This window comes from Erythranthe guttata, chromosome 12 (assembly GCF_056151865.1).
Source record: "Erythranthe guttata isolate IM_541 chromosome 12, IM_541, whole genome shotgun sequence".
Taxonomy (NCBI): Eukaryota; Viridiplantae; Streptophyta; class Magnoliopsida; order Lamiales; family Phrymaceae; genus Erythranthe; species Erythranthe guttata.
Window position 1 is genome coordinate 2,248,402 of NC_142544.1, and position 16,272 is coordinate 2,264,673.

Below are 16,272 nucleotides of genomic sequence, written 5' to 3' on the forward strand. Positions count from 1 at the left end.
TGAGAGGCACATGTCATTTTCCATCCAACTTAACTGCAAAAATTAACGGCGGACCAATTCTGTCAAAAAATGACATGATTAAGGACTACTATTGTAACTCCAAAATGTTTAGGGACAATTTTGAAAAAGTGGGTAAAGTATGAGGACGAAAAATGTAATTTTCCCTAACATATGACATTGAAATGTTGACATGGCAAACGAATGTACTAATTTCCCCTCACATTTCTACCTCACTCTTCCCAAATCACACTTCATGCTTCATCCCATAAACCCTAGCCATCCAATTCTAAAATATAAATCTTTCAATCTCCTCAACCCACTCCCAAAATTCCAATCTAATCTGCATTCTTGGTCGAATTCATGTCAAACTCGAAGTCATAAACCCAAAAAAATATCGAGACATTCTCACATTGCAATAGTTCTTCCCTTACGAGACACCGCGTTGCTGTGGGTGAAATCAAAACTACCACAAACCTCCCAAAATCCCAAAATTGAAGTTGAAAGATATTAACTTTGAAAAACTTATCCAAAATCAGAAATTGTTGCTTGATTATGATGTCACAGGTCCACAAATGTTCGAAACACTGCGAAATTAGGGTTGGGCAATCTTGTTGTTGTAAAATTTCACCTTAATTTTAAGCTTCGTATAGGTAATTTGGGGGTAGGGTTTCTGCGTTTAGGTTCAATAAATTTGGGGGTAATGAAATGTGAGTGTTGGTGAGATTGAAATAGAGGAAGAGAGTTACGTGTCACTCCACGTTTTATTATTTCGCTAGGTCGACGTAGGTAGTTATTTCACGTCACATTTAACGGCCAGATAGACGTCACGTGAGTCACACGTGCTATTTCCGTCGAAGTTGGCTGATGACTTTAACAGGAGAACATAAATTAATCAAAAGTGGCAAGTTCGAGGACATATTTCGTGGATTGAAATATTTGAGGACATAAATCGTTTTACTGGTAAGGTTTAGGTACATAAAATGTAATTTTCCCTCCTTTTTGTCAATTTACCATTAATCCATCAATTCAGGTAGAGATGGGCAATGCTTGATTCCGTTAGTTCTAATGGAAAATTGACGGAAGTGACTAAAATTGTTGATTTTTTTTAGGGTAAATTCCACTTTTCCCCTTGTACTTTAGCTCGATATCACTTTACTCCCTTCTACTCTTGATTGCATCGATTTGCCCCCTGTACTTGAAAAATTGTCTCAATGTGGCCCTCGCTGTTAGTTGTTAGACATTTGACCTTAACACCGTTTGGTCTAAGCTCTGAAATTATAAAAACAACACCCCTCTCAGTTTAAATAATTATTAAAAAACAAAAAAGAAATAAAAAAACAAAAAAACAAAATAAAAAATTCAAGACAACGAGAAAGCATAGTCCACGACGGCAGCCACAATTTATTTTTAATTTTTAATTTTTTAAATTTTTTTAATAATTATTTAAACTGTGAGGGCTGATTTTTTTTTGTAATTTTCATACTTAGATCAACCAACGGTAAGGTTAAATGTCTAAAAACTAACGAAAATGGCCACACTGAGACAAATTCTTAAGTACAGGGGGCAAATCGATGCAATTGAGACTAGAAGGGGGTAAAGTGATACCGAGCCAAAGTATAAGGGGAGAAAGTGAAATTTACCCTTTTTTTCTAATAGGAGGGACCAAATGTGTTTTTTAGTGAACACGAGGGACCAAATATGAAATCAGTGCAAATTTGAGGGATGAAAATTGTATTTTTCCCAAATAGTATATGTAGCAACAAATTCTTATCTGCGAATTTAACAAACAAGAAAGACTTGCAGAATTAAAATAAAATATTGCGGGTTACAAACTCTAATTTAATCCTCTGATTCTTCTCTCAAGAACAATATGTGTTTGACTTTGAATTTCGGAGTCGGGTCGTTGACTTGAGCTTCACCGGATTTGACTTGGATTTGAATAACGTCTTCCGAGGGTCTTGCGACTTGAATCTCGGATCGAACGCTGAACTTTGACGGGTTTTGACTTGAAAATCTTGGAGTTCTTGATGGAATTGTCCCTTCAATCTTCCTTCGATCTTAATTTGTTGAAGAACGCCCTCGATTTGATGAAGAATGCCTTGAATTTGATTTTGAATTTGATGAAGAACGACTTGAATACTGTAGAGATAATTTTCTCCTACGGTTTTTCTTCTTCTTGAGTTGTGTTTTGAATTGTGAGGGAGGGTCCCTATTTATAGTGGTAGAATAAGAGTCCTTGTTAGCCTTCTTTGATGACGAGGCACGATTTAATTGGCTTTCTTTAAATTGATAATTATCTCTTATAAATTGGAAGAAAAGAAACAATTCTATGGGCCAATAATTAATTAGTATTTATCTCCATGACTTGTCTTCTAAGACAAAATATAATTTAATTTAGACACAATTTAATTGACTAATTTAATTAACTAATTAATTAATTTTATGTGTCTACAGTATATGAACTAAGGTTTTACAAGAGTGAAAGTAAAATTATTGTATACAAATATTTTGTTAGATAGGTTGAATCTTGGTGTCAGTTCACTCACTCACTAAAGCCCGATTTAAATGGAGAAAGATACTGTAATTTTATATTTATTGCCGCTCATCTTGGGTAGTCATTCATGTCTGTCATCTCATCCTTTGAACCAAATTTGTATTGTTTGCTGAACCGAACTATTTAATTATGTAGTAGATAATCTTAGATGAAACACCTAAACGTGTTACAAATGAAAGATTTATAAGGAGTTAATTGCATAGACCCCCCTGTGTTATTTCTCGGAAGCAAAAAACCCCCCCGGAAAAAAAAATTAGCATATAACCCCTTATGTTGTATTTTAGTCAGCCCACCGCCCCTTTATGTGCACTGGCTCGTTGACTTACGTGAAATGACAGAATTGCCCTTAATAAAAATTAAAGCAAAAAAGAAAAAAAAATCAAACTGATTTAATTACAAATAACCTAAATTTAGAGGACCAAATTGTAATTTCCAAAGTTTACACCTTCTTCCCTATTTCCGTCAGCACCGCCGCCGTCTGGCCCTCCGACTCATCTTCCCTGTCAAAACGCCAAGCACAATTCCCAAACCCACCGCCGCCGTCTGGCCCTCCAACTCCTCTTCCCCGTCAAAACGCTAACCACAATTCCCAAACCCACCGCCGCCGTCTGGCCCTCCTCTTCCCCGTCAAAACGCCAACCACAATTCCCAAACCCACCGCCGCCGTCTGGCCCTCCGACTCCTCTTCCCCGTCAAAACGCCAACCATAATTCCCAAACCCACCGTCGCCGTCTGGCCCTCCGACTCCTCTTCGATTCCCCGTCAAAACGCCAACCACAATTCCCAAACCCACCGCCGTCGTCGGATTCCGCCTCACCTCCCGAATCTCCGCCATTTCGTCCTCCGGCCTCATCACCGCCTGGACCAATCGTTTTTTTTATAACAACTGTAGGTATTATTGCAGGGCAATCGATTGGAGAACCGGGTACTCAATTAACATTAAGAACTTTTCATACCGGCGGAGTATTCACGGGGGGTACTGCAGAACATGTGCGAGCCCCTTCTAATGGAAAAATAAAATTCAATGAGGATTTGCCTCCTTGTTGTTGCTCCCCCACCACCACTTCCACCGCCATAGCTGCCGGAGCTGCCCGTTGTGTCCAAATTACCACCACCAATTTGCTGAAATCCACCACCGTACATTTGTCCTCCATGATGAAATCCCATCACCGGACCACCACCACCACCACCACCACCACCATAAACCCCTCCACCGTTATAACCGCCGCCGCCGGAAGTGACGGCTGAGCCACCGTCTTTGACGGCGGAGACGGAGGTCTTCTCCCCCTCGATCTCCCTGTACTTGGCCAAGTAGACTTTGAGTGGGTCAACGTAGTCTTCGAATCCGAGGGTGGTCATTGCCCAGAGCAAATCGTCGCCGTTGATCGTCTTCCTCTTCTCCCTCTGGCACTTGTCGGAGGCCTCGCCGGTGACGAAGCTGATGAACTCCGACACGCACTCCTGCACCGTCTCCTTCGCGTCCTTTGATATCTTCGCGTTCGCCGGCAGCAATAAACTGAAAGATCTTGAGCTATGGAACAAAGGAAGAAACCACAGCTTTTTTTTTGCCCCTTTTCTTTTTTATTTTCGTCTTTATTATTTTATTTGGAAGAAATTCTGGGAATTGGGTGTTGTTTTGTCATTCATGGAGACTGAAGGGTTTTTATGTCTTTTCCTGTCCTAAAATATCCTAAAACGCATGCCCAGCTGCATGAACCGCGAGTGTATCCCACGATTCGCTCGTAGGGTCCTTATTGTCATTGACTTCCTTTCATAGGGGGGTATTTGCTAATTTTTTTATCAGAGGGGTTTTTTTGACAATTAGACATTTCACAGGGGAGCCGAGTGCAAATACCCCGATTTATAAGACTAGACCAAATATAAAACCAAACAGAACATACATTTTTGTCAGACATGAGAAAACTTGAAGGAAAGCTGCTGAAGAATTACTTAGATACGACTTTTTTTGGGTTTTTTGCAAAACTCGCGCTCTGTGTAATTTCGAATTGTTGAAAAAACACTCGTGTTAAAAAATTTGGCAAGAACCCCCTATGAAAATTTGTCAAAGGCAATAAGGTCCCTAACATCTTGTCGTTTGCTCCACGCGCGGATTGTGCGACTAAAAAAAATGTTAGAGTATATTTTAAACTCAAAAAGACCGAAATACCCTCTAAATTATAAATTTCGAAAATTACAGATTTACCCCAAAATTGTATATGTCCCAAAATGAAGTTTTCAAAATTTACAATTCAATCCTTCACATTTTCAAAAAGACCATCTTCCCAAATCAAACCAAAAACGTCACTCCAACTCCAGCCGGCAACCATCTTTACACCATCTCCGATTTCTTCCTCACCGGAAAACGTCAAGGGAAGAGAGCCACGGTCAACATCGTACCCGCCTCCACCACCGTCGCCGCTGGGGACCTTTTCAATTGCTGGTAGACGATAGCTCTCCGACGTGTGCGGTGGCGGTGGATGCACCATTTGAGGAATTTGATAGAGAGTTGTTTGGGTTTGGGGAAAATACATTTCCGACCTCCTTGTTTTACTTTCGAGCTTGAAATCATGTTTCCAGCCTTCTGTATAGAATATGATGAAAAGTCGACTTGATATTATATTATGGCAAGAAACTAGTAAAAAACATTGAGAAGATCGATAACGAAAAGTGGAAATAAAAACATACCTTCGAATTTAGCTATTTTGATCCAAGTGTTGAATGTACTTGAAATAAGTATAACCGGGATATGTGATATTTTTTGCCACTTTACCCTTCGGTTTCTTGCATCTCTTCTCAAGTTTAGGGCAATCACGTACATCCAGCCTCGTCGTTGATTTCAGATTCTTGAAGTCGTCGGGCAACGCGTTCAAGTTCTTACAACTCTGAATACTTATTTCGGACAGTGACTCAAGACTACTCAGCCAGTTTGGTAAAGAGCATAATCCATCACAATGCCATATATTCAACTCCCTCATATTACTTAATACCTGCATGCTTTCGGGCAAATATTCGAGCTCTGGAATTCCATTTATCAGCAAATCTTGCAGGTTTGATGCTCGTTTTAGTGGTCCCGATAAAGGCTGCAGTTTCTTGCAATTCTGAAATGATAGTGATCTAAGCGAAGGCAAGTCTTCCAAAATTATTGCTGGAAACGATGTAAGACTATTGCAACCGCGGATGTCTAATGTCTCGAGTGACTTGAGGTTCTCGAGTCCCTTGGTTAGAGTATGATGATTAGAGCAACTATCAAGAGATAAGGATTTTAAAGCGAAGAGGTTATCGAGCACGTTTGATAGAGTTCGAATAGGTAATGAACCTATTTGAAGTTTTTCGAGTGCATTGTGATTTTGCAGTAACCCTTCCGGAAAAGTATCCAATCCCGCAGAATTGTAGAGGCTAAGCGCTGTGAGCGAAGTAGTTAGAAACGTGATGGATCTAACAAGTTCCAAATTAACATCTAACATCGACAAACTTGTAAGAGCTGGTAATTTTGGCAATCCCTTCAACTTTGGACAAACGGTTATATCTAAGTTTCTTAAACAAGGAAAACTTTCTACCGAATCTGTTGTGGTCCATTCCTCAAAATTGGGCATTTTACAGATTCTGAGACTCGTTAGCACAGGAAACGGACCCCCGCCCTCTAAACGCTTGATTGAATCCATTCCAAAGAGGTATAGGCTTTTAAGAGAGTGCAGTTTCCCTAAAGGTGGTAGGTGTTCACATCTTCGACAGTTGTCGAGAGAAACTTCTGTCATATTTTTAAAAGCTAAAGTTGACATCCAATTTGGGAACCTGGAACCTTGATATGATTCGATACGTATCGTTTCAAGATTATTGTGAGGCTCGAGACCTTTTAGAACCTCTTCAGAATGTTGTGTGGAGTTCTCTTGTATGCCTTTTGTCCAAGATAAACTCAAAGATTTCAGATTCTTCTTTGTAATTAAATTGGCACTTTTGGCATCTTCCATATTTCTCACATACTCAAGGCCTTGTATGCTCAGTTTCTCACCAAGGTTCAACTCTTTCAGCTGGTCTATTCGGTGCAATTCATTGGGACCCACAATAAAGACACTTAGTCTACGCAGGCAAGTTAAATTTCCAAGCCTCGGTGGTGTACAAACAAGTGATTGGAAGTGTTCAATGTCAAGAAACCAAAGGTTTTTCATCTCGTTCAAACTTGCAGGCAACTCAAGAAGCATCCAAGAACTTGTAAGCTTCAAAGTCTGAAGGTTTTGGAGACAAGTCAAAGACTCGGGTAACCTCTTGATATTATAGCACGAGAGTACAAGGTACCTTAGATGTTCCAATTTCCAAACTAAATCAGGTAACCTTTTTGTGATGCAATAGTTTGCGTCCAATGCTCTTAAGCATCTTTGCTTTGAGAAGATGGAAGATAACCCTTCTTTCCCAGCTTCTAGTATTTCTGCTCCTCCGTGAACAATAATTGACCGCAAAGAGTCATCAATTGGAAGTTTGAACTCACTCGTACTTTTTGAAAAAATCCAAGAGGGATTTAAGTTGATAGACAAATGACGAAGTGTTTTAGGACTTTTTACCGTCTTACCATGCTCTAGGATACAAGTTTCGTGTCTCATAACAGAAGAAGCTAAATCGTGCACCAGATCATGCATTTTACACACCATTTTACCCCAATAATCTATCTCGGCATCTTGGAGAAATGATCTCCACACCAATTCTTGAAAGATCAAACGTCCGCTGAGGTACATATCCCTTTGTCCATCAGAGGGAAGGTAGCCGTTACCCATCCATAGTTCAACGAGTTGGTTTTCTTGCATGACATAATCTTTCGGAAATATACAACAATAGGCAAAACATTGTCTCATTTGCGGGAGTAAATTGTCATAACTCAACCTCAACGCTGGTAAGATACCATTTTCATCATCCGATAGATGCCAAATTTCACTCCCTTCAATTGCCAACCATTCACTTTCGTCAGATTTGAATCGCATCAAGCTCCCCAAAGCCTTGATTGCCAAGGGAACCCCGCCACATTTCTTCACTATCACCTTACCGATAGCAACAAAGTTCTCCTCCCCCTCTCCACTTACAAAGGCTCTCCGACTGAATAAGGCCCAAGAATCATCATCCGATAAATACCCAATATGGTGTACGCCAATATTAGCCATCATAAGAGCTACTTTCTCAATACGGGTCGTCACCATTATCACGCTTCCTTTCGACCCGCATTTCAAAATTTCTTTCAATCCGTCCCATAGCCTATGGTTCTCATTCCAGACATCATCCAGAACCAATAGAAATCTTCTCCCCCTCAGCCTTTCTTGAAGAAGGCGTTGCAGTGGATCCAATGTAGAAATATCGCTTCCACCTCCGCCTATCGATTCCAGAATCGCTCTTATTATCATCTCTACGCGAAAGTCATCAGAGACGCAAACCCAAATCCTCAATTCAAAATGTTTATCTATCCTTTCATCATTATAGACCACTTGTGCAAGGGTGGTTTTCCCAAGTCCACCCATACCCCACACCGCATACACAGAAGGATCGTCCCTATGATCACGAGTAATGCAAAGCAGTTTCTCGATGATCATCTCCTTTTCCTTGTTCCTACCGTAAATCTCCGATTCATTCACGACAGAACTAGTAATTCTACTCTCAAACGCCTCTCCGAATCGATTTTCGACAACACTCTCTCCCAAATGAAACTTAAGCCTTTCCTCCGCTATGGCGTCTAGTTTCGCCCTAATACTTTTCACTTCATGCGCCATTTTCGAATGGAACAACAATGGATTTCTCGACGAAAGAAACGATTTCAAACGGTAACGCGTACCTCTTTCGGCGTCGGCTTTTCGTCGAAGGCCCTCGGTGGCTATCCGATCAAGTACGTCTTCGGCATCGTAGGAGGCGTTTTTGAGCTTCCATAGCCAGTTTTGGATCGCCTCACTCTTCCTCTGCTTGATCTCAGCATCTTTGAGCACGAGTTGGATCGTCGAGAACGTGCTTTCGAGATTGTTGAGATCATCTGTCAATCCCAAATAGAGAGAGATCTCTTGTAGCGTGGATGAACTCAAAACTCCGAGAATTGTTTCGACAACTGCGGAAACAACTCCGTCTGCCATAGCTTGTGTTCTTAATATATTTTTCAGTAGCTGAAACAATTTTAGTTGGGAATATATTTTCAAGAAAATCTGATCTAAGATGAGATTGTTGGAAACAGAAGTCAATGGTGAAGTCTTTCTTCTTTATGTGATGCTTCCTTTTTCTTGCAGAGGGCTCCACACGGTGGGTGGAAAATGGAGTGGAAACTATTTTAATTTAAATAGTTTTTATTTTTTAATTTTTTTGGTTTTTAACTTTTTTTGGTGTATACATTATAATAGCACAAGTGCATATTAAGAATGACTAAAAAAATCACCCCACAGTACTGTCCATAATAAGAGTCTTCAATAGAAACAACTTGTTATTATTTCTACTGAAATGCTATTCATAGTGCGGTTTTTACCGGCTTGCAGTGCGATTTATTTCATTTGTAACTTTTCTAAAAAAAAATCAAATTCGCCCGCTATTTCGTGTATTATTACACGAAATCCACTCAATAATTTCGTGTCTTTTCACACGAAATATAAGTGTTTATTGTTATAGAACACGAAGGACGAAACTGTTAGATTGAAAAAAATCGTGTATTTCGTGTAAACGTACACGAAATGTGACATCATATTTCGTGGAGTTTTCTACGAAATGGAAGACCATATTTCGTAGATTTTTCCACGAAATATGAAGTAACATTTCATGAAATTCAGTACGAAATCACTAATTGATTTATTTTTTAATTAACCAATTTATTTCAGACACTCAAATTGACCTAAAAATTCAAATACAAATACAAATTGAACTAGAATTCAAATACAACTACAAATTGATCTAAATTTCAAATACAAAATTGACCTAAAAATTCAAATACAAATACAAATTGAACTAGAATTCAAATACAACTACAAATTGAACTAGAATTCAAATACAACTACAAATTGATCTAAATTTCAAATACAAATACAAATTCAACTAGATTTCAGATACAACTACAAATTGAACTACCGACCAGACTTTAATTGTTCGTACAAGAGTAGTCGGGGTTTGTACGTTTTGAGTAAGTGCCTCAAGTTTTTAGCTCTATGGTGTACCCATGCCGGATGGATTGGTGGTAGTGGACTACTCGCGACCAAATTAACAAACATGAAATGATTGTTGTGCAATGTCACAACAATCATACATGATAAGTGACCACTGCCAAACATAGGAAGGTAAGTCATACTACCTACTTGAGTCAAAAGTACCACTAATGCACTGTATCTGGTAGCAATGGCCAATCCCATTTCATTCATGTCCATCCAATAAGCTTGTGGACAAGGCCCTGAGGTCCAGTCACACTTGCGTATGACCTCAACGTATCCGGTACTGCCAAACATCGCCGTGTAGACACTAGCATGCTCGTATAACTCAATAAGCAACTCCCCTCTCACTTGCGGCCATCTTTCTTGATCCCCGTACACGGCTTGAGCAACGCACCGGTATCCACAGTTACCATCCGCCATCACGTTAACATAATCTTGAATAAGACGGACCATAAATCTGGGCACGAAAGAATAAAAGTCGATTCCTTCATGTGCATGTATTGTAGGGGCAGCAGATTCTTGTGTGGGAATACGAGAACCACGACCTTTCATCTTCGATTGAGGCGTTCCATCAGTGCTTCTCTCAACCTTTGCTTTAGGAATTTTTGCACCAGATGAGGTTTGGCGACCCTCGGAACCACAAGACGACTTAATTGTCTCCTCATCAATATGATACTGCCATCCAGAAGGGTCTCTCTTTGTCGAGTTATTCTTTGGTCGTCCCTTGGTCTTAACAAATGATGGCTCGGACAGATGCGACGTAGACGGATAAACGATGCCACACAATGAGGCCACGGCATTTATCTTACTCGTGTAATTCATCTTCTTCAAATTGCAATTCAGGTCATCAATCTGTCTATCCACAATCTCCTCGCGGTTTACTTGATACTCAGGTAGCTCCGAAGGCTCAACTGCCATGGTACTCCAGAATGGATGCAAGTCTGAAATGACGAACGTGTCATTATCTTCCATTTTCTGCACAATTTTGCACGCGCATGGGAACCCATGAGTATTCCAAAGATAGTGTGTGCAAATACTCGGATCTTGCATCGCCGGGGACTCCATCTCTTCATCCAATTTCTCTAATGCCAGATGCGTAACATAACAAATCAAACCCTGAAAACACGGCCATGCTGCAGTATGCTTCCTTATCTTGGATGATAATGAAAAATCGCACTTCAGCTGACTAATTTGGATATAAACTTGGTCCCGAAGTTTGCCTTGCACGTTATCCAGACCTCCGGTCGAAGCATTTAACCAACCATTCGCTGAAGAATGAGCACTCTCCACCCTATCCAATTACAACAACAATCAAAGCATACAACGACAATCAAATTACAAAATAAATATTATTTTTATATAATATATTTTATCATTTAAATAACTAAAACATTTAATACCTGTTGGTGCTCGTGTTGTCAAAATGATACACATTGCGAGTATAGGCTCGAACAAACTTCTCCGTGTATATCAACCACGTATCATTCAAATACTATATCAGCCTAGGATACCCTGCATACCGTCCAACAATTTCATTGTAATTGTAATGATACTCTTCTTCGGTTTCTGATTTCACCAGCTTAGCCCACAACACACGTCGGAATATTAGACCTTGGTCTTTGTTGCCTCTCATAATTTTCGTCGCATTTGTCTCAACATTTCTGTTTATATGGAATATACACAACATATGATACGAAAATGGGAAGACATTTGGCAGTGCTTTCAAAAGACCCAACTCTCTGTCTGTCAAGATCGCATCAGGTTCGACACCATCTAGGAACTCTTTCAAACAATTCAAAGTCCACTCATAGGTGTCTGCATCTTCATGCGACATAAATGCAACAGCAATTGTAAAATTCCTCCCAACTGGAGTTATCCCAATTATTTCCAAAAGAGGCATTCCATACCCACAACAATGTTGTTTTTACATATTTAAACAATACAAGACATTAAAACACAATAATCATAATTTAAACAATCGTAACTTTTACTTACTTATTGGTTTTGTATGTGCAGTCCATCAATATAACATACGAGAACAGCTGTAATAACTTAATAGATTCGGGACATGCAAACATAATATCTGTAATCGTGTTGCTCGTTTCACTATCGACGCGATGCCAATATCGATACTCGCCTTGTTGAAAGTTATGCATCATAAACTGAATAACAGTCATGCCCTCCATTTCCTCAGATTTAATCTTGGCCAACTCATTATAAACATGCTTCATAGAGGTTTGTATCGTCGGATCATCTTTCCTCATACAAAACTAGGTATTTCGTGTAAAAGTACACAAAATTAATGCATACATTTCGTGTAGTACTGCACGAAATGAGTAACAAAATAGTTTACTGCTGTTTCGTGTGACTGTACACGAAATAAGAGGTACAATTTCGTGGTTTTGTACACGAAATGACTGAAAAAAATGAATAAGGCGTTAATTTCGTGCAAACCACTACGAAACAACTTCAATTATTTCGTGATACGCTACACGAAACGACTGAAAATCGAAAAAAATCACACTAAAACGTAATTTTTTACCTCATTTACGGGATCGATGTTGGCCATCTTGATAATCGTTGAGTTTTAATTGATTTCTACGAAAACAAATCACGATCTACAAAAGTCGAAATATTTGGAGGTTGAGAGAATTTTGTAAAAGGTTAAAGTGTTTTTTGAAAAATGAATTATTTCGCACTGTAGCTGGAAAAAACCGCACTATGAATAGTAAACCCCTTATTTCTACTAATTAACACTTATATGTCAGAAAACAAGTCAGCTTTCTTCGTCATCTTGGTCAAACAAACAAATTAACATATATATATATATATATATATATATATATATATATATATATATATATATATATATATATATATATATATATATATATATATATATATATATATATATATATATATGATACTAGAGTTAGATCAAAAATAAGATGAGCTGGAAGAGTAGAGTGGATCACTGACTCACGAGCTTGATGACCTTGAGAAACCTGCGATCATAGAACACGTGAACTAGGCCGGGGTTTATCCGGCGGAAACCCCTCCGACGCTCAAGTCAGACGTGCGGATAGTGGAAATAGTCCAGAGAATACATGTTGTAGTATTATTCAGTTAATAGAACGTACCTTAAGGAATGAGTTCAAACCTTTATTTATACCTTAGTTGAGATTGTCGGGCCCAAACCTTACTTGAAGGTGATTGGCCCTCGGTGGTAGTGGTCTTCAATATTGGGTTTGTGGCCCAGTAGGTAAAAGAATTGTAAGCCCATTGGGTTGGCCCAACTATGTATATCATTAAGCCCCCCACTCTCGAGTCGATGTGGGGGGCATGTTAAAATGGGTATCAGATCGTGCCAAGAGTAAAAATTGTAGAAGTCGCTCGTTGGCGTATAGCCTAATGGTGTGCGAAAACGCGTTGGACCGTGTGTCCGATGGGCGTAAAGGCGCGTTGGCGCGTAGCGCGACCAAGTTGTCGCGATGTAAGTTACTTGAGTCGTCGGTGTTGTCCCGCGACGATGTAGTAGCGCGGATCGCGTCATCTCCTCGTGGGAGCTGTTATTTATTGACATTGTCAATGTTTTGACGCATCGCTTCTATGTGTTTACATATAGCCTTGTGCGTGATGTACTTGAGGAGGGGATCAGGCTCTCAAGATTTTTTTATGGGGATCGTGCCCCTTGTTAGACCTCGTGGGTCGTAAGTATGTTTGGACCGTGGCCACGTTTTAAAGAAGGACCCGTCGAAAACAAGTAGATAAAGTTGAGTAATCAAGCTGGCCATGCTATATTGATTCCCATAATATCTCTAAGGGTTTGTAGGGTTGCAATCATGCTAACTTGAGCTTGCAATTATGTAGTGAATTGTGGACGATCTGTCTCCTCGTGGGAGTTGTCTCGCACCAAAGTTGTATGAGCGTTATATGACGCCCGACTGGGGAGCATGCGGATTCAGGTCGCTCTGAGCGAGTTGTCTCCTTTTTGGAGTTGTCTCGCAGCGAGTCTTATTACCGAGCGGGGTAGCTCCTCGTGAGAGTTGCCTCGAAACGGTTTGTGGGACCGAGCGAGTTGTCTCCTCGTGGGAGTTATCTCGCTGCGGGTTTGTAGGACCGAGCGAGTTGGCTCCTCGTGGGAGTTGGTTTGCAGCTTCGTCGTGGTGCCGAGCGAGTTGGCTCCTCGTGGAAGTTGCCTCGCAACAGTTTTGTAGTACCGAGCAAGTTGGCTGCTCGTGAAAGTTGTCTTGCGCGGATCAAAATTTCACTACGTAGGACTGCGGGGATCGATGCACGTAGCTTAGCAACGAGCGGATCAAGGTCGTGCGACGTAGGAGCCCACGGATCGATGTCGCGCAACGTAGAAGCGCACGGTCAAGGTTGCGAGGCTGATGGGGTGGCGGCGCGTGGGACGCGGCTAGGGCGCGGGGTAGGGCGCGACACGTGGGGTGCGGCTAGGGCGCGCGGGGCGCAGTGTGGGGGCGGATCGTGCGCGCGCGACACGAATAGGTCACCACTAGGGATTTTTTTTTTGGAGGTGGTTGATGTCCAACCTTTGAGGCATTGTAATCCTTGCGGTAGAGAGGTGATACCCAACACTTGAGATGGGATGTCTAACCCTTGGGGTAGAAAGGTATGGGGAAATACCACCCTTGAGATGAGATGTCCAACTATTGGGATGAGATGCCAAACCTTGGGTGGGATAGCTCCCCAACTTAGGATGAGGCGATCACGAACCCTGTTGTGGTTTTGAATGACTCCAAGTGTCGTTGACATCATTGGAAGGAGGACCTTGTCATGGAGAGGCGCTGCTTCTAAGAGGTGAACGTGGGCGATGTTGCGCAATTCGCGCTTCTCGGCGATGAGAGAGTTGTTACATTCGAGATTTATGGTCCGAAGTGTATGCCCACGACACACTTGCTTGGTAGTCGTTATCTTATAGCGGTGGATGTGCCACGGGTGGAGCCGCAGGAGGGGCGTTGACTCCTGCTATGGCGATGTATGGTGTCACTGCTTCAGTGGCACCACGAGTTGAATCTTCCTTGATCATACGCTGAAGGTCCTCTTCGGTTATCTGAACCGTTCGAGAAGCAAGGAGAAGTTGATCCTGTTGAGGATCCAGTGGGACCTCGCGAGGAGGAGCGTTGACTCCTACTATGGCGATGTATGGTGCCATTGCTTTAGTGGCAGTGTCAGCACGAGTTGAAGCTTCCGCGATCATACGCTGAAGGTTCTCATCGGTTATCTGAACCGTTCGAGGAGCAAGTAGAAGTTGATCCTGTTGAGGACCCAGTGGAGCCTCGCGAGGATGAACTTGTGTTGAATCCCGAATGCGGGGATGGTGAATCGACAAGCCAGAGCCTCCGTGAAATAGGAGGTTGTTAGCGTTGAAGGGGCTACTCGGTTATCTGAATCATTCGAGGGTTGGGAAGAAGTAGATCCTGTTGAGGATCTAGTGGAACATCACGAGGAGGGTCTCGTAGTGGATCCCAAGCACGAGAAGGAGGAAGTGGCAAGCCAGAGCCTCCAAAAGGTGGGACGTTGTTAGCAGTGTTACATTCACCCTGAGCAAATTTCTCAAAGCCATCATGCGCGGTACGTGATTATGTCTGCTTTCCCACAGACATCGCCAAAATGATGATGCTAGAGTCAGACCACCTTAGAGTGTTGAAATAAGATGAGCTGGAAGAATAGAGTGGATCATTGACTCACGAGCTTGATGACCTTGAGATATCTGCGATTACAGAAGACGTGAACTAGCCCGAGAGTTGATCCGGCAGAAACCCCTCCAACGCTCAAGTCACACGTGCTGATAGTGAAAATAGCCAGATAATATATATTGTAGTATTGCTCAGTTAATAGGAATTAGTTCAAACCTTTAAGGTGTACCTTAGTAGATATTTATTGTAGTATTGTACCTTAAGGAATTAGTTCAAACCTTTATTTCTACCTTAGTTGAGATTGTCGGACCCAAACCTAACTTGAAGGTGATTGGACCTAGATGATAGTGGTTTTCAATATTGTGACTGTGGCCCAGTAAATAAAGGAATTGTAGACCCATTAGGTTGACCCAATTAATATATATATATATATATATATGTATATTCACCAACATTATTGCGGTCTAATACAGTTCGGAAAAAAAATGGAGGGAGAATTACAGAAGCAAATAAACATGGCGGGAAACGAAGCGATTTCGTGCAAGAGTTGAAGAGTGTTTGTTACATAGCAGCTCCAATGGTTGCAGTATCAGTTCTGCAGTATCTAATACAATTTGTATCGGTAGTAATGGTGGGCCACCTCAGCCAGCTCACACTTTCCAGCGTGGCAATTGCTACTTCTCTCACCAATGTCACCGGCTTCAGTCTCCTTGTAAGTACTTTCATCTCCATTATTTCGATAAGATAAAAAAGGATAAATTACGAAAAACCCCCTGAACTTAAGCTAAATTACCAAAATGCCCCTAATATTTGTTTCTGTCTTACACCAACCCCCTTACGGTGACACTTTGATGGAATTTTTTTTTATTCCAGGGAAAATTCATCATAAAATTCGGTCAATGGT

The 16,272-nt window shown here is 41.1% G+C and overlaps 2 protein-coding genes and 1 pseudogene across 4 annotated transcripts; all 3 read right to left on the minus strand.

Moving 5' to 3' along the window:
* Positions 1-2,876: 2,876 nt before the first annotated feature.
* On the minus strand, positions 2,877-4,135 carry LOC148766195 (nuclear transcription factor Y subunit B-2 pseudogene; annotated as a pseudogene). The gene has a single exon (XR_016034634.1). The product of XR_016034634.1 is annotated as a nuclear transcription factor Y subunit B-2 pseudogene (transcript).
* Positions 4,136-4,695: 560 nt separating this feature from the next.
* On the minus strand, positions 4,696-8,787 carry LOC105953466 (disease resistance protein RGA2). Of its 2 annotated transcripts, none has more exons than XM_088826137.1 (2): positions 5,240-8,787; positions 4,696-5,132 (listed from the first exon to the last, which is right to left on the minus strand). In XM_088826137.1, exon 1 carries the CDS (start codon positions 8,650-8,652, stop codon positions 5,248-5,250), a length of 3,405 nt encoding a protein of 1,134 aa, XP_088682263.1. In that variant the 5' UTR covers positions 8,653-8,787; the 3' UTR covers positions 4,696-5,132; positions 5,240-5,247. The 2 variants fall into 2 exon arrangements, with proteins under 2 accessions (XP_088682263.1, XP_088682262.1); XM_088826136.1 differs by having other exon boundaries at positions 4,696-5,135.
* An 837-nt stretch (positions 8,788-9,624) lies between these two features.
* On the minus strand, positions 9,625-11,891 carry LOC148766196 (uncharacterized). Its single transcript, XM_088826801.1, has 3 exons — positions 11,701-11,891; positions 11,226-11,366; positions 9,625-10,996 (listed from the first exon to the last, which is right to left on the minus strand). Exons 1-3 carry the CDS (start codon positions 11,889-11,891, stop codon positions 9,625-9,627), a joined length of 1,704 nt encoding a protein of 567 aa, XP_088682927.1.
* Between the last annotated feature and the right edge of the window lie 4,381 nt (positions 11,892-16,272).

Excerpts from the sequence above, each read along its gene's own strand:
- LOC148766196 (XM_088826801.1), bottom strand. The coding sequence starts at position 11,891 with ATGGAGGGCATGACTGTTATTCAGTTTATGATGCATAACTTTCAACAA. Across the intron at positions 11,367-11,700 it reads TGCACATACAAAACCAATAA|AAATGTTGAGACAAATGCGA; the intron begins GTAAGTAAAAGT and ends CCATATAAACAG. Across the intron at positions 10,997-11,225 it reads TACAATGAAATTGTTGGACG|GGTGGAGAGTGCTCATTCTT; the intron begins GTATGCAGGGTA and ends GTAATTGGATAG.
- LOC105953466 (XM_088826137.1), bottom strand. The coding sequence starts at position 8,652 with ATGGCAGACGGAGTTGTTTCCGCAGTTGTCGAAACAATTCTCGGAGTT.